This window comes from Musa acuminata, chromosome BXJ1-11 (genome assembly GCF_036884655.1).
Source record: "Musa acuminata AAA Group cultivar baxijiao chromosome BXJ1-11, Cavendish_Baxijiao_AAA, whole genome shotgun sequence".
Classification (NCBI taxonomy): Eukaryota; Viridiplantae; Streptophyta; class Magnoliopsida; order Zingiberales; family Musaceae; genus Musa; species Musa acuminata.
In genome coordinates, this window is record NC_088337.1 from 32,581,452 (window position 1) to 32,601,719 (window position 20,268).

Here is a 20,268-nt window from a genome sequence, read left to right on the forward strand (position 1 = left end):
GGGTAGTAAATTTGTCGGCTGTAACGCTGATGACAACATATACTTGTTTTGGTGATCATCTCACAACAATTCCACTGATACATTTTTGTAATCGAATGAGTAATCTCGATAACTTAAATCCTTAGCATAGAGTACAATATATATCAAACTCTTAACATCACAGGTAGGGCAAGAGGTGAGCTTGATGCCCAGACTACTGCCAGCAGCCATTAGAACATATTACTGGGATCGCTAATTGACAGCAATACTCCCTTTGGTTTGTCATGCCAATGTGACAGACCACAAATTGCTTGAGTTATTCTTTGATCATGTTGCTGCACTTAAAGGATACACAGTGTTTGAGAGAGTAGAATAAGATGTGATCAATCTGTTCATTTTTAACTTCTATTGCAGAAAGTGTCACTACAGAATGTTATCTCTCTTCTATTGCTTCCTCCCAAATCTTACTTTTTTTATTGGGGACTACTGATATGATACTAATGCTTAGGATCATGTTATGAGCATAAACCTGTTTGTTTGTATGCACAACCCAATAGATTATTAGCAGCCAAAAACCAGCAAATATATGCCCTCGCAATTATTGCATGTAAATTTATTATGCTAAATCACATGTAAGTTTATCATCGTACATAAACCACAGGTACAACACATGTTCAAACAATTACCCATCGCAAGTCCTACTTAACGGTTTTTGCTGCCCTTTTTCAACCAACTAACAATTTAAGTTGATCTTTTTCTCGGGGGGGTTTTAATGTACATTGAATTGAATCGGATGAAATCATCCATGCAGTTATCAACAAATAGAAAACACCAGGCAATCACTATGATGCAACTCCATCGAGTAGGGCAATAAGGAAATCCACAACATATGCAGATGTACAAAGTAGTTTCTATTAACAAGTTAGTCAATATTCAAAGGTTAGATACTACCTAGAGACTTTGTCATCGGCACACGCAAGAGTTCAATATACATATATGGATGTACATGAAACAAACACTAGGCAAGCACCAATACCTCATTGCTTCAAGTTCCAGTATCAACTCACATTCCAAAGCTTCTTTTTGTAAGGAAATTGCCTTCTAAGCATCAAGCGAAGAGATGCCCCTCGTCAAGGAGAAGCCCATTAGTTGCAGACAGCACGCCTAGCTGCGGTCCAATTCCCACACCCAAAGAAGCATCTACCTTGGTTTGGTCCAGGCTTGCGGACGACAGACTTGCTACTCAACACCCCACAGTAACAGTAGGTATGCTTCTCCTTCCCAGTGGAGTCCATGAAAGGATGAATCTGGACAGGCGTGCCAAACACTTCTTTAGGCTCTCGAGTGTGTTCAGATCGATCCAACAAGAAATCACAGGATGCCTTGTATTTCATGGGAACATCCATAGATTGCGACTCTAATGACTTGGTGATGGAGAACTTGAAGCCCATATCCATGAGATGAACCAGGAGGCGGGCAGTGTTACGGGCGTCATCAAGACCACAGTGTGCACGGCCCTCCCACGTCAAGCCAACATGCTCGACAGCATCCTTGAGACCGCAGCGGATGCCTTGAAACATTTCCTGAAATGGAACCTTTAAGTTGATCCACCTGATCAAAATTAAAGAAAAGAAATTTTTTGCATCACTTCGCAAGCAGTCGCACTCGAATATTTTAACTATATTGCCGTAATTGGGAATTGTATCAACATGAAAACAGAAACGTTGATGAGATTGTTAGGAATTATCATCAAGGAACCTAAAATTAGAATAGAAATCTCTCGCTTGTGGAATGTTAAGCACACACCACAACAACTAATCGAGTATCACAGGATCAACAAGCACTCTTTCTTGCTTGGTTATATAGAACCAAGAACAGCGTCCTTTTATATAGGGACTTGAGGCTAATCAAGTTTGATACATGGGGAGGCTGAAAAGTCTACACTAGAATTTCTACAGTGGCATAAATTATTGCTGACGAACAGAATCTAAATTGTCTATAGCACAACTGTTGTTCACCAAATGAAACACAACTCTTTGCAAGCAAGATTAGGTGTTGCACCTGTGAAGAAGAATTTCCACGGATCATCGAGAAGCATAGTGATTATTACCTGTTAAAGTAAGCAGGCTTTCTGATCCTTTTTAATTTGCATTCAGATTCTAAAATAACACAGCAATCCCAGTCACCCCATGTTACTACAGCAAACGTTTTGTGCTTAATTCCTTTACTTTCCAACCATTTATCATGCATGATTAGAGCTTCACTTAGAAGAACTCCTCTGTCTACCTGAGAGTACACAAAATAAAGAGAAGTTAGTAGCTTCATATCAACAGAATGCCAAACAACCCATTCAGGAGGAAGAAGGTTTTACACTTCAAAGTTCATTTCATTGGTTGGGCCCCGCTTAAGATAAGGCTCAGTTTAGGAAACATTTTTCATTGGTTAATTTTTGCTATAATTTTGAATAATGTAAATTTTGATGTTAATCTTCTTTTGTTTTATTATTAGATTCAGACAATTTAGCACTTTAATTTTCTGTAGATGGTTAAATGAATGTAATTTGATATTTAGTGGTGTAAACATATTATTAATGATAATCTCTTGCTTACTTCTCGCAATGTTTACACTTGGTTGAAACCAGATGTTACAGGTGTGGTTGATGCTACGGGTGAGATAAAATATCTTATCATGTTGATTTATTGACCTTTACAGATGCTTATCTCAAACATTCAATAAGAATACTATCAGATCATGCCAATAAAACAAAGATCCTATCAATACAACTCTCATATGGATAAGTGTACAAAAGATCAGTTTCAAACCGTGCCAAAGAGCCTATTTTTCACCATTAACTTATTGCTCATTGAAATTCACAAAACCCTAAAACAAAAAATAATGACTTATAATATGCCATCCACTTCAAAACCAAAATTACAAATAATATTCCAAGAAAGTTTTATTTAAAGATAAAGTTTTATTTATAATAGTTCAAAACGTCTTTTTTCTAACTCAATTAACAAAGTCAGCCAAATCAAGTATATTGAATAATGAAATAGTCTCCATTACTAATTCATAAAAATGGTGCTTCATAGTACAAGTATTACAAACACTTGGATATCATTAAAACAGTAATTTATATGGACACATAAATTCTTAGCTAAAAACTTAATGCAATTACCATATGTTGAGAAATGAAGAATAACAAAAACATGTAATAGAGCTGTATGCTGTGAGATAAATTCATAATAACCCGAAATTGTTGGATCCCGGTGAGTTGCTTGCAGTAATCAGTGAGATGTTTATGATATGCAGGCCTCACGTATGTTTGAAAAACAGCTTCTAGTTGACCAGTTGCACTGTTAACCAAGACAGATGGAAACTCAATGATCTCCTGAGGATGTAACTTCCTGTCTTTGTCACATGTGGCCTCAAAGTCAATAACTACAAAGTACTGAAATTCTTGAATTTGAACTTTATGTTGGTGAGCATGAGGAAACATCTTGACTGGTGGCATGTAACTGCATCCACTTTCAACAGGAATTGAATAATAATGGATTATTGGATAAATATTGTTCTCAGAGGCACTCAATTGGACTTGCTGCCACATTACAAAATCAGGTGGCTGTACAAATGCTTCCTGTTTGTAGAGTGATGCACCGTAACCTTTATTTAATATTGCATAAGGCTCCAAGATTGAGTAATTTGCTTTCGCAGAATCACAAACAGGCACACCCTTTTCATCTTTTGGCTCCGGCAGGACGTTCCAACTTTCTTGAGAGTTAGAATGAGATGCATTATACTTGGGATATCCTGAGAATCCCTCATGGATTCCTTTTGTTTTTTCTGCATTCGAAAAGACACTATGAGCAGACGTCATAGTTTCATATTAATAATATGAAAAGTGACTACAAAAGATAAATCCACATACAGAAATTGACAAAGATCGCTACGAGCTTGCACAACAAACAAAAATTCATAAATATGAGATCAAATTCTTAAGTACTAATGTGGCAAAACTATGACAGAGAAAGTCAATAGAATGCACGCCAAAAATTCATAAGATTGCAGAAAATGCAACACAGGTTTTTGAGCCAAATGTAGCACAACTATGTGAAAAATTGATTCAAGATAAAGCTTCAAGAGATGCAAATTTAATATCCACATGCAGTGTATCAGCAAATCACACTATTGGACAAACTTTCATTAAACTAGATAAATAAATATTTCACAGCAAGGATTAATTCTTGGAAACAACATAAGTGCAACATCCTCGTAAAATATAAGGGTCATCGTTCTTCTCCCCTGTAACTGGCCATGTCACTGTCATTATCTCTTGTTATACTATCCTCCATACTCTCAACAGGGTCACCATAAAAGTCCTGTAAGTGTTAAGATTGCTTCATTTAGTCAATGTTGAAGCCTTCGAGTCGCGTCTACTCATAGACTTTGTTAAGTTCAAACATAAGAGATCTGTTGATTATGAAACTAAAGCAGAGGTAGTACCCAAGTCTTCAAGACATTTTAGTTAAGTTGGGTGTCCAATTAGGATTATGTTAAATGACAGTATAACAAAACATGATCAAGACCATGGTACACCTTATCAGTCTGTACCAGTATACGGACCAGCTATTGGTACGGAATATACCGAGTTATACCGAGCGTACCAACACATGATATATGGGGGGTGTATCAATATACCGCCCGCACTGATCTCCTATCGGATCAGTATGTACTGCCCGTACCGAGTGATACGCCACGGTATGACAAAACTTGATAAAGACATCTATTTATCCATGCAAATGTTGACCAGCATGAGCATTGCATGTGACAATGACACCTCAGCTCTCAACGAAAAATTGCAGATTAGTTTTAATAGGAGTACTGTCGAGCATCCATCATAGTTCCTCAGAATTTATGTCAGTGTTCTTGAAAACTTTTCTACATGATTTTAAACCATTAATGAAGTTCCATGAGGAGGAAGAACACACAGCTACTGGATAATATGTTTCGTCACCAACACACTTTAAGCTGCAAACCCAATATATTCAATGACAAAGTCCCGTTATTATTTCACGTTCCAAGTTCATGATATTAAGCAACGCTTAACAATAAATAGAAGTTACGAGACATCCAAGATCACATGACAAGTCCACACATAGCATGTTTTCATCAAATAAAGCTAACTTCTCTAAACGCCAAATGTACGATCAAACAACTCCAAGTTTTCTAGCATAATACATAACCCATTTTTGTGGCATAGTAATATCAAATTGCTTATTTTATCAAAATATATGAATCAAGAAAAAGAAAAACAATCGAGTGAGCATAAATCCAACATTAACTCTAATAAGAATTGCCAGAAAAAATTATCAGAAGAACAAATATAAGTTATTTATAGAAACCCTTTAATCAGAACATAATGGTAATAGCAAACATATTAGTCTTTCCAAGTCAACCATCCAACCAAATCCAAACCCCATCACCCACAATTCTCACCGCCGCCTCAGCATTGCAACCCTCGAGATCGATGACCGACGCAAAAAAGACGCCAGTCTTTCACCAACTGTGCACACAAGACTCGATGATCTGATGCGGGAGAGAAATGATATCATCATCCGGTAGGAAGCTTCCTCAAACACAGCAATCTTACAACTCATGATTCCGACCAAATCCGAGCCTCAACATCTATAATTCTCATCAGGCCCCAACATTACAACCCTCGAAATCGATCACCAACCCTAAACGGATACCAATCTTTCGCCACGAGAATGCAGAAAAATCTGATGCCGGAAAGAATACAAGAGTATCCTACCTTTCGCTGCCGGATCATGATTCCCGAGGAAGCCATGTCCCTCCAAAGCACGGAACAGATTATGTTTCCCGTCGCTCGACCTAAAACCCACGATCGAACCAAAATCAAAATCCAACGCGGTCAAAGAACGCGATCCGAGAACGAACAGAAAGAGCGCGAATTCGATCAAGAAGAAACCGAAGCTCCGCCAAAATCGAAACTGTTCTTACATGGGCGTGAGAGGAATCGAGCGGGGGAAGAAAGCGGCCACAATCTTGGTCTCGTTCTTCGCTGCGAGACGAGACCCGCGTGGACAAACAGGTCTCAGATCTGCTGTTTCTTTGCAAGCAGCAGACGCCAAAAAGAGGCGACCTATAAACGTATGAGATACGTGGCAGTGAGTTATTGGTGGAAATTTTCGATCACTGGCAGAAAGATTATAATCGCCCAGAGATGGGAAGCGTGGGGCCCACGCAACATATGTCGTTTTGCCACGATCCTACGGCTCGGATAACATTCGACGAGTCGGATCGGTCCCTGAAACGGAGCAGCAGTGGACTCGGGACGACTCGCGAGTCGACTCGAGTTCACCGCGTCGACTCAACGGGCTTCTTATTCCAGGCGATGTGCGACGCGAGCCCTAGCTGCTGCCGCTGCCAACTTCGTCAGCCGAGCACTTCTACACCGCCTTTGCATGTCGCCACCTCCCTCTCCTGCAGGTTCCGTCGTCTCCTCTTCTCCCGTTCCTTCTCTTCGCTTCTCCTCCCGTCTCTTCTCCGTCGCGTCTCCTCTTTCTCTCCTCTCTTGCCCTCTCTTGTTCTCTCCTCCCATCACAAAGTCCGAATGCCTTTGTCTCCAGGAAACTTCGGTATTTGCTATCACAAGACTGTTCTAACTGCAAACTTTATGTGTTTATTGGACGATGTACCAAATGAAATGACGATATTTTGTTATAGCTACATATGTTGATCTTCTGTTATGGATTTTGATGATAATAATGGGTTAGTGTACTAAAGATGCTGTGCAATCTTTATTAGTAAGCGTATTTTTTGCTGCACGTTAAGCATAGGTTGTAATGAAACAAATCCTGCAAGTATAAAGTATCCTCTGGTCTTTAGAGAGGGAAAAAATCGCATGCCAACACCTACGTTGATGTGCTCATCATATTTGAAATCCTCCAAACTATTTATCTCCAACTTGATTCCCCCAACCTCAAGTGCATTCACCAATTCATGATAAACTGGCACCGCACAGTGAATTGAAAATGAGGAACTGAAGTGCTCAGTAAGGCCTTGCATGAACGTGTGGTTTTGTGTTTTCGTTGAGTTTTAGCATTGTGTAGCCTCTTATTGGAAAAATAAAAAAAGGTTATTATGCTGTTTACCGGTCATGATATAGAAAGCATGCATTTGGTCAAGGTCACAACTCACAAATCACAATATCTCTGGAAAAAGTTAGTAAATACAAAGTTGTTTAATTATTATAATAGCCATGTCATCACTAATACAAATATACAAACAGTCTTGAGTATCATTTTTGAGATGCTTAAGTGGCAAGACAGATTGAATCATTGTAAACCTGTAAAAAATACACAAAACAACAAATTATTATTAATTCAAATAAAAGATATGATTATCAAATTATGCCATCACTTTAATAAAAATGTAATCATTAGTTTAATATATGAGAGTTATTAAATCTTAACAAAAACAATTATTTATAAAATTTTATGTGTATATATCATCTTAGAATTACTTTTTTATGAATTCTACAGTATGAGTTTATGGCCTTCTATACAATCCTAGGCAGGAAAGCCAGTTTGACAACCGTGGCTGGGGCAAAGGTGAGAATTTATGGATGACGGGGTTTGGATTTGGACAGACGGTTGACTTCAAATGCTTGTTATGTTTGTGATTGCCACTGTATTCTCGTTAAAGGGCTTCTGTAAATAACTTACAGTTGTTGTTCTGATTATTTTTGCTTGTTATTCTCGTTATATTTTTGCTGGATCTATGTATGCTCACTTGGTTTTTTTTTTTTTTTTTCTTGATTCAGATCTTTTGATAAAGTAGGAAATTTGATATTATTTCATTTTAGAAGTAGAGTTATGTGCTTTACTTAAAAAAACACATGCATTCTTTTGCTAGTGAGCTTGGAGTTTTTTTATAACACTACTTACGATGAAGAAATTAGCCTTCGTTGATAGAAACATGCTCTGCGTAGACTTGTCACATGGTCTTGTATGTATCATGACTTTCAGTTGTTTAACTGTTGCCTAATATCTTTAGGCCTGCATAAACTTGGAACTTGAAATAATGCTGGGACCTTCTTATAAAATTATATTGAGTTTGCAGCTTAAAGTGTCAGCTTAAAATTATGCTCAATCTTGACCTCTGCCGAATGCCTGAAAGAATCTGATATCTGAATGGGTGGAGGTGTCGCCATATGGGCACTCCGAAGAGCTGCTGCTCATTCCATGAGGTGAGTGTTGCAGTCCTGTTGCCTCTGGAGTTCGTTTTGTGGAATCCATTGGGAAGGTCTAATCTAAATCCAAATATTGCTTATATTTCCCTGTCATGGTTTGCTGAAGTTGAACTGTTGGTTTGTTAGGATGTCTAATTGTTTGCATGCAAACGGTTTATTTCATGAATGCATTTTTTCTTTAAATGTTGTCATGTTTTATTTGTGATGTATGTTTGCAATTATATCTTGTCATATGTGATTTCATTTTCTTACAAAGATATTTTGCCATTTAAGAAAGAAGTAGTAGTCAATGTTTTATGAATTATAAAGTTATGTTCATCTTATGCCTGATAAAATATGGTACATCAGTCATTTCTTGAGTGCATACTGCATACTATATTTACCTTTTCTGGTTCGTCTTTGATGTTTCATTTTTTCGGGGCTTATCTTAATAATTATTAACATTTGCAATCTAAGTGCTTTCAAATGGTGCATGCCTGATAAACAAGCATGTTGTTTATTAACATTATTAACATTTCTTGTACCCAGAGACTAAAGTATTAGGTTACTTGTAACTTGTGCATGCCTGATAAACAAGCATGGTGTTGTATTTAGCTGGGTTTTAATGAGATAACAGAGAATACAAGTCTTATTGCAACTTACCATTGGAGATCATATCCTACATTGGCTGAGCTAGTAACTGGTACAGGAAACAGTGAATTTTTTTTATATTGATAAGAGGTGATATTGATTTGTTTAATGTTAATCTCAGGGGTCAGAGTCACGACATTATGTTAGCTCATGTGTGCTGCATGGATTCTAAATTATCAAGAAATATCTTGGTTCATGAAAAAGGGCATTGTGACAAAGGTTCTAACATTTCCAAGGGTTGCATACTGTTGAAGCCATACTCCAGTGGGTGTTCTTATTCTGTAATGTCTTTTCTATGGTGTCGAAAGCTTTCATCTGATGTTGGAGCAAGACAGGGCCAGAAGGATGATGATTTAGAGGATGGGTTTTCTGACAAAGAATTACCTCCAGAAGCTGATGCAATGGTAGAACTTGAGGAGAATGAGAATGATGAGGAGTTGGTGTCTGAAGGAGAGATCTCTGAAGAAGACACAAAGATAACTGCTAATGACTCACTTGGTTTGTTGGACTGTGTATCAGATTTTCCTATGAAGAAGAGAAGACGGGGAAAGAGGGCTAAATCTCCACTTTTCAAGATCATAATGGAAGCTCCATCAGACTCATTTAACAGCACACTTGATAAGTGGGTCGAAGATGGTAATTGTTTGGGACGAGATGAAATTTCTTTTACAATGCTGAATCTTAGGAGATATCGGCTTTATATGAAAGCTCTACAGGTGAGAGATTTTTGTCAATATGAACTTAGAATGTTGTTTGTTGTTTTTTTTATTTTTGATGTTGAACTCAATTGACTATGATTTTACTTGGTTAGACAAGTTTCTTTCACTCTTTGATTTTTGCAAGTCTTGAATCTACAGCATGACATTTTGTGAGCAAATCACTTTGCATATTATATGTGAATTTGCTCTTACTTTAGGTTAAGAGTATGAATAATTTAAGTGTCACATAGTCTATCGATACCAGTCAATCTTGACACATTACTCTGTCGTGCCATAGCATTCCTTACTGTGCTTGTGTTAGCATGTGCAAGGATGAGTTGCTGGGCCCTAGACTGACGTCACTGACCATCCATGAGTGTCACATGCTGCCACAGTGTGCCACACGACCCAGTAACACTAATATTGACATGGCAGAAAGGGGTGTGGAAAATCTGTAAGTTCCCAACATGGTAGTTTGACACTGCACCATGCAAAACAGTCGGAACTGACCTGTACTTTAGCCCATGAATAGGACATGAGATTGAACCCTGTCCCCATCTTCTCTCTTTAAACCAAAAAGTGGTGATGAGGAAAAAGATAAAAGAATAGACAAAATTAAAGCTTACTTGCCATCATATGGAGGGTATCCATGACACTGTTTGCCTTTTGCTTGCAGTTGAAAAATTGAATGTCATTTGCCTTCCTGTTGCCCTTGGTCCTTCTATGTTCAAGAGATTTGAGCAGGATGATGAACACATTTTCATTTTTTGTGTAACTGCATAATATATTACACCTTTTTTATAAATAGTGGCGGGAGAAGATTACATTGATGTTGCTTATGTAAAGAAAATATTATATAAACCTTTTACTGTACCAACTGATTTCACAAATTGTTCCATAACCATAATAGAACGTATCTATGGTGCCCTATCACAGAGAATGGGGCTGAAATCATACTTATCAAAGTTCAACCTCATGGCCAGTGCCCTTTTTATGTTGATCTTTTTTGTCCATTTCCAATGCACTCATATCAATGCTCTTATTGTCCAATTATGGAATGGTCACATCTCTACTATTGTGGTGTTTGCATATTCCATTATGGTCACTTAGTATAGTGATGGAGCTAGCAATTTGTTACAGAAATATATACTGATGGTTATGTCAAAGTGACTTGTGAAGGATTTGAATGAGTGCATTATTTAACAAATCGATCATGAAGCATTATTTGTGAAATCTAAATTTGTATAATTGATCACTTAACATCATATATCTATGGAATTTTTGCATACATTCTATTCTTGCATTATCTATCCTATTTTCTTTTTTTATTTCCCTTTCAAGATTGGCTTAATTATTGGTATCAATATCTCTGCAGTTTTGATTGCTAATCTCTAGCTTTGGATATTTCCTCAATAAAGCTTGTTGGTTTAGTTTTGGTACTTTACTGAAATTAATAAAAAAATAGGGGAACTTAATTTGTGCTTTGACTTGAATTTTCTCGACAAACAAATCTGAATATATCAGATATTCCAATCTATACATCTAAATGATTGATTTATAGAATCATAATTATGGGTGTATTATCCAGGGTTTATCATGCCGCGGTATATTGCCCGTCATGGGTTGTAAGTACCGGTCCGACAGGGGATTGGTACGTGAACCCTATGTCGGGTGGTCTATGTTAAATGGTCTCGTATCACCCAATACGGAGTTTGTACCAATCGAAACGATTGAAATCGAACCATTACCGACCTGTACTGATCAATAACGATCATATTGCGTTCAATATTGATTAAGGGCCATGATTGATTTGATTCTAACAGTTTATTTAACCGTTTGGGCCAGTAGAAAGGGATTTTAAATACTTTCTACTCCTTTCAACCCCTTTCACTCTCTCAAACTCTTCAACTCTTAAGCTTGTCGTATTCATATTATGGAGGATCTTATGGCCAATAGCAGTACGATGATAGTTGGTCATTCTTCTTAAAGCAGCAGTACAGTGATCGATCTTATGATACGAAGCAGTAACCCGATGGCGAAAGTAGAAGTTTTGGTATTCTCCAACCTCCTCACCAATACATGCCATAATCGTAATTGCCTCATGAGCCACCTCGGACACGTGTGGTTCACGACGATCAGACTACGACCATCACCACGTTGATGCACTAATGACATATGGTGTATCAGTATACTATATTATGGGATTAATTTCCGGATTGGTTCTAACAAACTTATCAAATTGATATACAGATACATAGGATCAAGGACTCCGATCCATCGCCCGTGGAGTCCCATCATTTTTTTTAGTGGTAGAACCAGGTATATTCATCGATCGATTATTTGATTCATTTGAATTTTAAATTTAAGTTGTTTAACTCATAATCTAACAATTCAAATCATTTCTTTGTAGATAATTTATTATCAACGGAAGGATGGTTCAGAATGTGCCACAAAGTTGTTCCTCAAAGTTTGAAAAAGATATGTGCTACTATTATTTCTTAATTTAGATTATTTTTGTTAAAATTATACTAAATTTATATTTATTTTCAACTTAAAAATCCTAATCTAACTTTTTTTTTTAATTTGTAGAAATTTTTGGAGCTAGTTTTTGCCCTTTTTCTATGTCGTCGATATGTCCCATTGTATTGACACATGGCACACGGGTATGAAGTGGCATGTACCATGCTATCGGTCAGTTAGCACACCAGTTCGAACCAATAAGATGAACCTTGATATTGTTCCCTTAGTTCGTTTTTTCTTGTAAGCTGTAAATGTGGTAAACAAGTATATTTTGGGTGTATAACCTATATAGACATCTGTCAGGGGTCAGATATTAAGATTCCAAGTGAAATTTGAGGGCAAAGGTTAAAATGACCCAAAACTTGAGCAATAAAAATGTTCTAGATCAACATGTTTTTGTTGGTCAAGCTAAAGAGCGCTTATAGATAACCCCTAAAAATGTTAGTGGATACACATAATATTTATATTCCTGTGTACTGGGTAAAAATAAGGACCTTTTGTAGATAAATTCTTGTTGATGTGTGTGTGTGTGTGTGTGTGTGTGTGTGTGTGTGTGTGTGTTTGGTTTGATGGTTATTTTACCTTCATTTTTTTCTTACATCACTTGCATTAGGATAATACATCATCAGCCTCTTGGCCTGATTCAAGTGACTTGTTGTGCTGCCAATGTGAGTTAGGGTTGCACAAATCTCTGATTCTTTCAAATGATAAGTTGGAGAGTCCTGGTGCTATTCGAAGGATGACTGAAAGATCTTCTTGGACATAAAGACCAGGGCGAACTTCAGATATGTAAGAAGACAGAACTTTTCTTCTGATCATATTGAGCTAAAGATATGTTGGAATGGTCAGTGGGTGAAGCAACATGAAGATTAAACAAAATATATCAGCTATCAGTATTTATTTGAATGAAAAAATCTTAGCAATTATAATTAAAATTCTAAACTGTAGTGTGTACCAAAAACCTTTCTATTGGAAAATTTCTAGTGTTATAAGGAACTACATCTTTTTTTACTTATTCAATATAAGTATGCTATAGAACAGTTGGCAACTAGTACAATCTAGAGACTATGTTTCTGAATTTGTGATAGTATGGCAGGCCTTGGCAACAAAAAGTGCCTTAGCAATTGAAAATCATCATCTTGAGCACTAGGGTTTTTTGATATTTAGTTTCTTAGATCTGCGGCATCTGCCTAGCCTCCTTCATGTGATCTATATGAAATCTGTGCTGTGAAGTTCTGTCTTGTTCGTTCTGTGCTAAATTAGGGTTCTTGCTATTGGAGTGTTGTAGGATAATACCATAAAGATGTGTACACTGAAGCTAAGAATTTAATTTTTATATTATTTTTGTTTGACAGGACTAGTTGATAAATACATGGTCTTTATTTTTGGACCACAGAAAGCATCTATATGCATTAACTTTGAACTAAGAGTGGTCTATTTTGTCTTTATGTGACATTTTCATATTAATTCAATTTTAATCTCTTATTCTTATATTGATATCTTTCAATAGTTCCTTTAAGATCTCAAAAGAGATCAAAAGAGCACTAACAGCTGCATGATTGTGTGTGAATTTATAGCAAATCAACATAAAGATTACATCTGGCACATTTTGTGCTGTTCAGTACCATTAATCAATTTTTCTATACAGAAATTATACATTTGAGATATCCACTTTTTGTGCATGTGCTTATTGTTTTTCATGCTAGTCCAATAACTTGTATGATCTTGTGTAGTTTCTCAAGTGGTTCGAAGCAAACAAGTGTATTGAATTTCTTGAGCATGACTATGCTTCCCATTTGGATTTGATTGCTAAAGTGCTCGGTCTTCAGAAGGCTGAAGATTACTTAGAAAAAGTTCCAGAATCCCTAAGAGGTGAGGTGATATATAGAACTCTTCTAGCTAACTGTGTTGCCACCAACGACTTACAGAAATCAGAAGCTGTTTTTAATAAAATTAAGGATCTTGGTCTCCCCATTACAACCTTTTCTTGCAACCAACTACTGCTGCTTTATGAAAGGATTGATTTTAAGAAGATTGCTAATGTTCTCTCGTTGATGGAAAGGGAGAATGTGAAACCATCTCCTTTCACATACAGGCTATTGATAGACATGAAAGGTCGTGCAAAGGATGTACTAGGAATGGAGAAGATTATAGACATGATGAAGGCCCAAGGGGTGGAGCCTAATTTGGTGATTCAAGCTATGGTTGCAAAGTATTACATATTTGCTGGCCTCAAGGAGAAGGCAGAAGCAATCTTACGGGAGATAGAAGGTGGTGACATTGAGGAGAACCATGACGCTTGCATGGCTCTTCTTCCTCTTTATGCGGCTCTTGGTAAAGCAGATGAGGTGGGAAGAATTTGGAAGATTTGCAAATCCGACCCACTTCTAGATGAGTGTTTATCTGCCATCAAGGCCTGGGGCATTCTTGGGCAGACAGAAAATGCAGAGGAAGTCTTTGAGAATATGCTCAAGAGATGGAAGACTGTCCCGTCAAAGTACTACAATGAGTTGTTGAAGGCTTTTGTGAATAATAAGCTTCTATCTAAGGGAGAGGAATTTGCAAGGCGGATGTCAGACAATGGGTACTTTATCGACCGGACAAATTTGGATGCACTTGTGAAGCTGTATGTGGATGTTGGGGAGGTGGAGAAAGCTGATTCCATATTGTACAAAGCATTCAAGTACAACAATACTAGGCCCCTTTATAGCTCGTATGTGGTGGTGTTAGATAAGTACTCTGAAAGGGGAGATATTCATAATGCTGAGAAGATCTTTCAGCAGATGAGGCAGTTCGGATATGTTGACAGATTGAAGCCGTATCTATCCTTACTCCAGACTTACATAAATGCAAAGTCTCCAGCATATGGATTCAGGGAAAGGATGAGGGCAGATAATGTATTGTCTAACAAGGTTGTGGAAACAAAACTAGCAGCCGCCGATCCATTCAGGAATCCTCAGCTCTCAGGATTGTTTGGTTGAGTTGGGAATCTTTCTTGCAAGCAAGTTGGATGGGAGCAGATAATTTATTGTCTAACAAGGTTGCGGAAGCAAAACTAGCAGCCACCGATTCATTCAGGAGTGCTCAGCTCTCAGGATTGCTTGATTGAGTTGGGAATCTTTCTTGCAAGCAAGTCGAATGAAGCAACTATACCATAATGTGCAGGCTCTGCCTTAGAAATAGGTTCGGAAGTGGTCTGAGTCCTGGTATTGGAGCATGTCTTTCATAACTACCTTGGCAGTGGAAGTATCGAAGGTGCCATGGTAGAGATTCGAGCTCTAGTTTCAAAACGAGCTATAGTGTCATAGCCCATCGTATTTTTCGTTTTCTATATATGTTAAAATTATGTACATGTAATGTATTTGATACCCTCAATCATATCTTTAGTGTCATCCTTGTTAAACTTATCCAAATGCTTATGGCCTATGTTAGCAAACAATAATAGTTTGCTGGGCTAGGAAGCAAATGTGATGGTTGTGTACTTCATCTTTAGAAATAGATTGCTTTAAGTTAAATTTCTGCGAATTAAGAAATATCAACGGGGATGTAGCTCAGATGGTAGAGCGCTCGCTTAGCATGCGAGAGGTACGGGGATCGATACCCCGCATCTCCATTTTTTTCGAATTTATGTTTTTTCTTTTGTTTTTCTCCCTAGCAAACAATAAGTTTGAGAAATAAAAAATATAGCTTATCAAAGAAAATATTTTTAAAAAAAATATTAAATAAAATATTTCATTGAAAAATCTTAATTAGATAATAATTTAAAAATGTTATAGAAGTATTTCTACTTTGAATACTACTAAAGTTAATGAAATATTCTTATAATATAATTGTGAGACTACTAAAAAATAATTTAAAAAGTTTTATAGATCTAATTGTTGGATAATTAAAAAATAATATATATATATATATATATAATTTATATTATTGAGATGAGAATGTTAAAATTGATATATAGGGTTATTATGAAAGATAAAAGAACTTTTATTTGTAAATAATTATGTATCTTTTCGATAGAGGATAAAAGAAAAGAAAATCATTTAAAATAGTATGAACTTGTGTTTAGGAGACTCTCGGATATGGTAATTAGAAGAGGTAAAATAAAGTAAATATATCATATGTAAAAGTTTTGCATGAGAAATAAGTTCAGGAGTGATCGAGTCCTATATCAAAGCAAGTAAAATAAAAAAAAATATATACCATATGAGAGAAAATTATTTAAAATGATACGAATACGTGCTTAGAAGACCCTTGGACAGATAGTCAAAAGAGATAAAATGAAGCAAATATACCATATGTAAAGGTTTTTTACGAGAAATAGGTTTGGAAGTGGTTGAATCCTAGTACATAATTATTTGTAAATAATTATGTATCCTTTCGATAGAGGATAAAATAAAAAAAATTATTTAAAATGATATGAACATGTGTTTAGGAGAGCATGTCTTTCATAACTACTACCTCACGCAATGAAAGTATCGAGTGTGGCATAGTAGAGATTCGAAACTATAGTTTCTTAGTTCATCATGTTGTTGGTTTTCTATAAGTCACAAATATGTGTATGAAATGGTATCCTCTTGATCATATCTTTAGTGTCATCCCGGTTAAACTTATCCAAATGCCTGTGGCCAATGCTAACGAATAGAAAATTTGATTAAGTAAAATGTCTACTTAATCAGATGGGGATGTAGTTCAGATGGTAGAACGCTCGCTTAGCATGCGAGAGGTACGGGGATCGATACCCCGCATCTCCATTTTTTTCAAATTTATTTTTTAATAACGTAATAATATATAAAAGAAGACTTACAAATATTTTAATAAAAAAATAAATATTTTAAATTTAATTAAATATATAGTTTTTAATAAATCTTAATAACGATAAAGGAATCCTAAATAGTTAGGCCTTTAGCTAATAGTATTCTCACTCTCACATTAAGATGTTTGAAATGATATAAACATAAATAAGATAAAATAATTAATATTAATTATAAAATAAGAGATAATAAAATTTAAATATTTAATAAAATTTTTAAATAAGTATTTAAGTATTCTAAACTTAGCTAAATATATGATTTTCTTATGGACGTGACGTAAGAAGATGAATGTAGTCACCCAAATAGTTAGGACTAAATATTATTTTCGTTGTATTCTCTCACTCTCACATGATAAATTCGATTTATTTATTTATTTGTTGTTGGTTTTCTAATAGGCTAACGTCTCCGCCCGATCACAGTTCATCTGTTTACCACTTGCCGCCTCTTCTACCCTAGAAATGATACCTTCTCTTCCTTGCTTGATGTATCAGTAGAGAATCCCGAGTCACGTCTACCAAGTGTAGATTGGCCTCCTGTATGATGCCGAGATTGAAGCTTCAGAAGGAGTCCTGAAATGGCTTCGGTAACAGAGCAGGTTCTCTGTAATATATGAATTCAGGTCTTGGCCAGTCAATCTTGAGATCGAGGAGACTAAGATAAGGTTAATTGTATCACTAGCTAGCTTTGTCAAGAAGCCACTAAGCATTAATTCTCATTGTAGTCGGAACAAAGCTCTTCCACATGCCCCATCTTGTCGAGCCCAAGATTCTGCAACCATGGCATCGGATTGCAGCTGATCACATGACTCGACACAGGAAACGATGACTACAGCACAAGAGACTCCTGCAACAGCCCAATCTCTTCAACAGCAGCGTCGTTGTTGCTGGTGGTGCTGCCAGTAGCAGGAGCTCCGATGGTGGTGGCGGTGGTGGTGTCTGTACTGAGGCTCAGCATCATCTGCCGGATGCCCCTCGCGTGCTCGAGTAGCTTGTCGATCGGCGGGATCGTCTCCTTCACCTCCTTCTGCTCCTCGAAGTCTCGCAGCCATGCATGGAACAAGGGGAAGGTGTCGGGGTCGACGAGCTTCACCTCCATGACTTCCTCGAACACGGCGAGCCAGTAGGAGCCGCACCCGAGGACGATGTCGAGCAAGCCGATGTTGTCGCCTCCAAAGAACCTCCTGCCTTTGAAGGCTCCGTCTCTTAGCTCGCGCTCGAGCAGCTTCAGGTTCTCGTGGACTTGATCGACGGCCGCCTTCTGGCCTTCGCCCGCCGACGAAAACACCAAACCCACCGCCGGCCCAAGCTGCACGCATCCGCAACAACAAAAGGCTAAGGTGATTGCAAGTGCTGGTGAGATGGTGCGTGTGCATGTAGAAGGTCACCTTGTCGTCGGCGAAGTGGCACCAGAAGCGGACGATGGCGCGCTCGAATGGGTCGGCGTGCATGATGGGGTTGTCGGTCCATGTCTCGTCGATGTACTGGAGGATGACGAGGGACTCGACGACGGGACGGCCGTCGTGCAGGAGAGCGGGGACCTTCTTGTAGATGGGGTTGTGGAGGAGGAGGGCGGGGCTGGGGTTGACCGAGTCCTCCTCCTGGTACTCGAACACCAAGCCCTTGAGCTTGAGGGCGAGCCGGACGCGGTGGGTGTGGGAGTCGGCCCATGACCCCAGGAACTTGAGAGAAGAGCTCTGGTCCATTAATGGCGATCACTGACCTCCGGAGAGTGAGGGAGGGAGGAAGGTGGAATGGCTCTATGCTTTGGTGTGTGCTTCGAAGGCCTAAAACCCTGCTTTATAGAAAATGAAGGGTGGCTTGGGGATCTGTGTGCGTGCAGGACAGTGTGCGATGTGGCAGTAACTCCCAAGTCCATAACTTGGTAGTCTTCTGCAGAACCAGAAACAAGTTAAACAACAAAGGTTTGAGCCATGACTCTGTTCAGAAGAAAGAGATCAGGAGGAGCTCCAAGTGGAGGTGCATGGACAGTGGAAGGAGGATGGAGATGAAGCAAGCGTGCGTTTAGGGTGGAAGCCTATCACGCCATTGTCGCCTGCTGCATGGTACGTATGTCTGTACTTGGCCCACATGACGCCAAGAAGATGTTACCATCACCAGGCCATGAATCTCGGAAACATTCACCAAAGGAATGGGTCTGCGGTGCGGCAATTGAATCGGTCTGCGTGCGTGTTCTTGGCCTCCCCCCCACAGGACCATACGGTACACAAGCATTCCATCGAACACTTACACACTCCTTCGCGACATCTCGTGGTGCCTTCCTTGTCTTCGTCCTCTTCCAAGTGCTTCCCCCACGAAAGGACACTGACGTACTCCGTCTTCCCGGTCTTCGATAGCCAGCTTCGCAGACTCGATGCTGCTTACAGTAACAGCAGGTAGCGTTCTCCAATTTGGATAGGAATCCATCCTTCCGGACACAGATGGCGCAGTGGCACTGTTGGAAGGCCAGGAGGGAGAGGAGAGGAGAGGAGAGGAGCACACATTTTACTGGAGCCCATTCCTCAGCCCGCACTGCTGCTGACGCGTGCTGCTGCAGCCTTTGGTGTGCCCTTCGCCGGGACATTTGCCGGAAAAAGGAGCTGACAGTGCCCGGTCGTCAGTTCTCCGTGGCTTCGAAGATGTTTGTGTTGGGTGGATTATGGCGTGGGCACTGTCGAAGTGCATATTATACATAGTGGTTGTGCACACATCCGAAGCAAACATATCAAATATATCTCCAACTATGTCATACATATATAAAACTAACAGTATTTTCCATGTTTTGATGAGAGTGGAGGAGTTCTTAAAGTTGAATTTAGAGTATCAAAATTTTATATTGTTGATTGAGGAATATTGGCAATTTATCAAAGCTTTGACACATGGTGACTAGCTATTGGAGAAAAGATAAAATACAATGAAATAAATAAGTAACAATCAGAATAACACATACTCAAAATATTTTCTCATTAAGAAAAGTTTTTTGTAACCATAAATTATCATTAAGAATATTTTTGCCAAGTAAAGATTATTAATACTCTGAGTAAAAATATTTTACTCAAGTAAAGATCATTAATACTCTGAGTATTAATACTTTGAATAAAAATATTTTAAATCAAGTAAAGATCATTAATACTCTGAGTAAAAATTATTAATACTCCGAGTTAATAATTACGAAGGAGTGTATTGTTATTAGTGTTAAAGATAATATGAAAATATTTTTTTCTAAAAAGATATATAACCCATATTACTTTAACCCTTCTCCTTGCCTTATCGAAAATAAGATAGCTCTCAACATTAACCTTTTGTTTAAAATATTAGAGTATACCAAGTTAACACATGAGCATATTTATTCCCCTCAT

The 20,268-nt window shown here is 38.0% G+C and overlaps 3 protein-coding genes and 2 non-coding genes across 12 annotated transcripts; 3 read left to right on the plus strand and 2 right to left on the minus strand.

Moving 5' to 3' along the window:
- Positions 1-875: 875 nt before the first annotated feature.
- On the minus strand, positions 876-6,144 carry LOC135597768 (uncharacterized). 3 transcript variants are annotated; one of them, XM_065091204.1, is made up of 5 exons: positions 6,001-6,144; positions 5,792-5,871; positions 3,230-3,822; positions 2,090-2,265; positions 876-1,590 (listed from the first exon to the last, which is right to left on the minus strand). In XM_065091204.1, coding segments are annotated over exons 1-5 (1,317 nt in total). In that variant the 5' UTR covers positions 6,003-6,144; the 3' UTR covers positions 876-1,124. The 3 variants fall into 3 exon arrangements, with proteins under 3 accessions (XP_064947276.1, XP_064947275.1, XP_064947277.1); XM_065091203.1 differs by having other exon boundaries at positions 3,158-3,822; XM_065091205.1 differs by lacking the exon at positions 5,792-5,871 and having other exon boundaries at positions 3,158-3,822; positions 6,001-6,107.
- Positions 6,145-6,331: 187 nt separating this feature from the next.
- Positions 6,332-15,589, plus strand: LOC103972379 (pentatricopeptide repeat-containing protein At1g80270, mitochondrial-like). Of its 6 annotated transcripts, XM_009386700.3 has the most exons (5): positions 6,434-6,489; positions 7,545-7,613; positions 8,059-8,251; positions 9,006-9,600; positions 13,836-15,589. In XM_009386700.3, the coding sequence occupies exons 3-5, from the start codon at positions 8,196-8,198 to the stop codon at positions 15,081-15,083; spliced, it is 1,899 nt and encodes a 632-aa protein (XP_009384975.2). In that variant the 5' UTR covers positions 6,434-6,489; positions 7,545-7,613; positions 8,059-8,195; the 3' UTR covers positions 15,084-15,589. The 6 variants fall into 6 exon arrangements, with proteins under 6 accessions (XP_009384974.2, XP_009384977.2, XP_064947273.1 ...); XM_009386699.3 differs by lacking the exon at positions 7,545-7,613 and having other exon boundaries at positions 6,332-6,489; XM_009386702.3 differs by lacking the exon at positions 7,545-7,613 and having other exon boundaries at positions 6,334-6,489; positions 8,125-8,251.
- Positions 15,590-15,642: 53 nt separating this feature from the next.
- Positions 15,643-15,715, plus strand: TRNAA-AGC (transfer RNA alanine (anticodon AGC)). Its single transcript has one exon. It is a non-coding gene; the product is annotated as a tRNA-Ala (tRNA).
- Positions 15,716-16,780: 1,065 nt separating this feature from the next.
- Positions 16,781-16,853, plus strand: TRNAA-AGC (transfer RNA alanine (anticodon AGC)). The gene has a single exon. It is a non-coding gene; the product is annotated as a tRNA-Ala (tRNA).
- A 754-nt stretch (positions 16,854-17,607) lies between these two features.
- Positions 17,608-19,551, minus strand: LOC135596676 (glutathione transferase GST 23-like). Its single transcript, XM_065088736.1, has 2 exons — positions 18,298-19,551; positions 17,608-18,218 (listed from the first exon to the last, which is right to left on the minus strand). The coding sequence occupies exons 1-2, from the start codon at positions 18,613-18,615 to the stop codon at positions 17,739-17,741; spliced, it is 798 nt and encodes a 265-aa protein (XP_064944808.1). The 5' UTR covers positions 18,616-19,551; the 3' UTR covers positions 17,608-17,738.
- Positions 19,552-20,268: the final 717 nt, after the last annotated feature.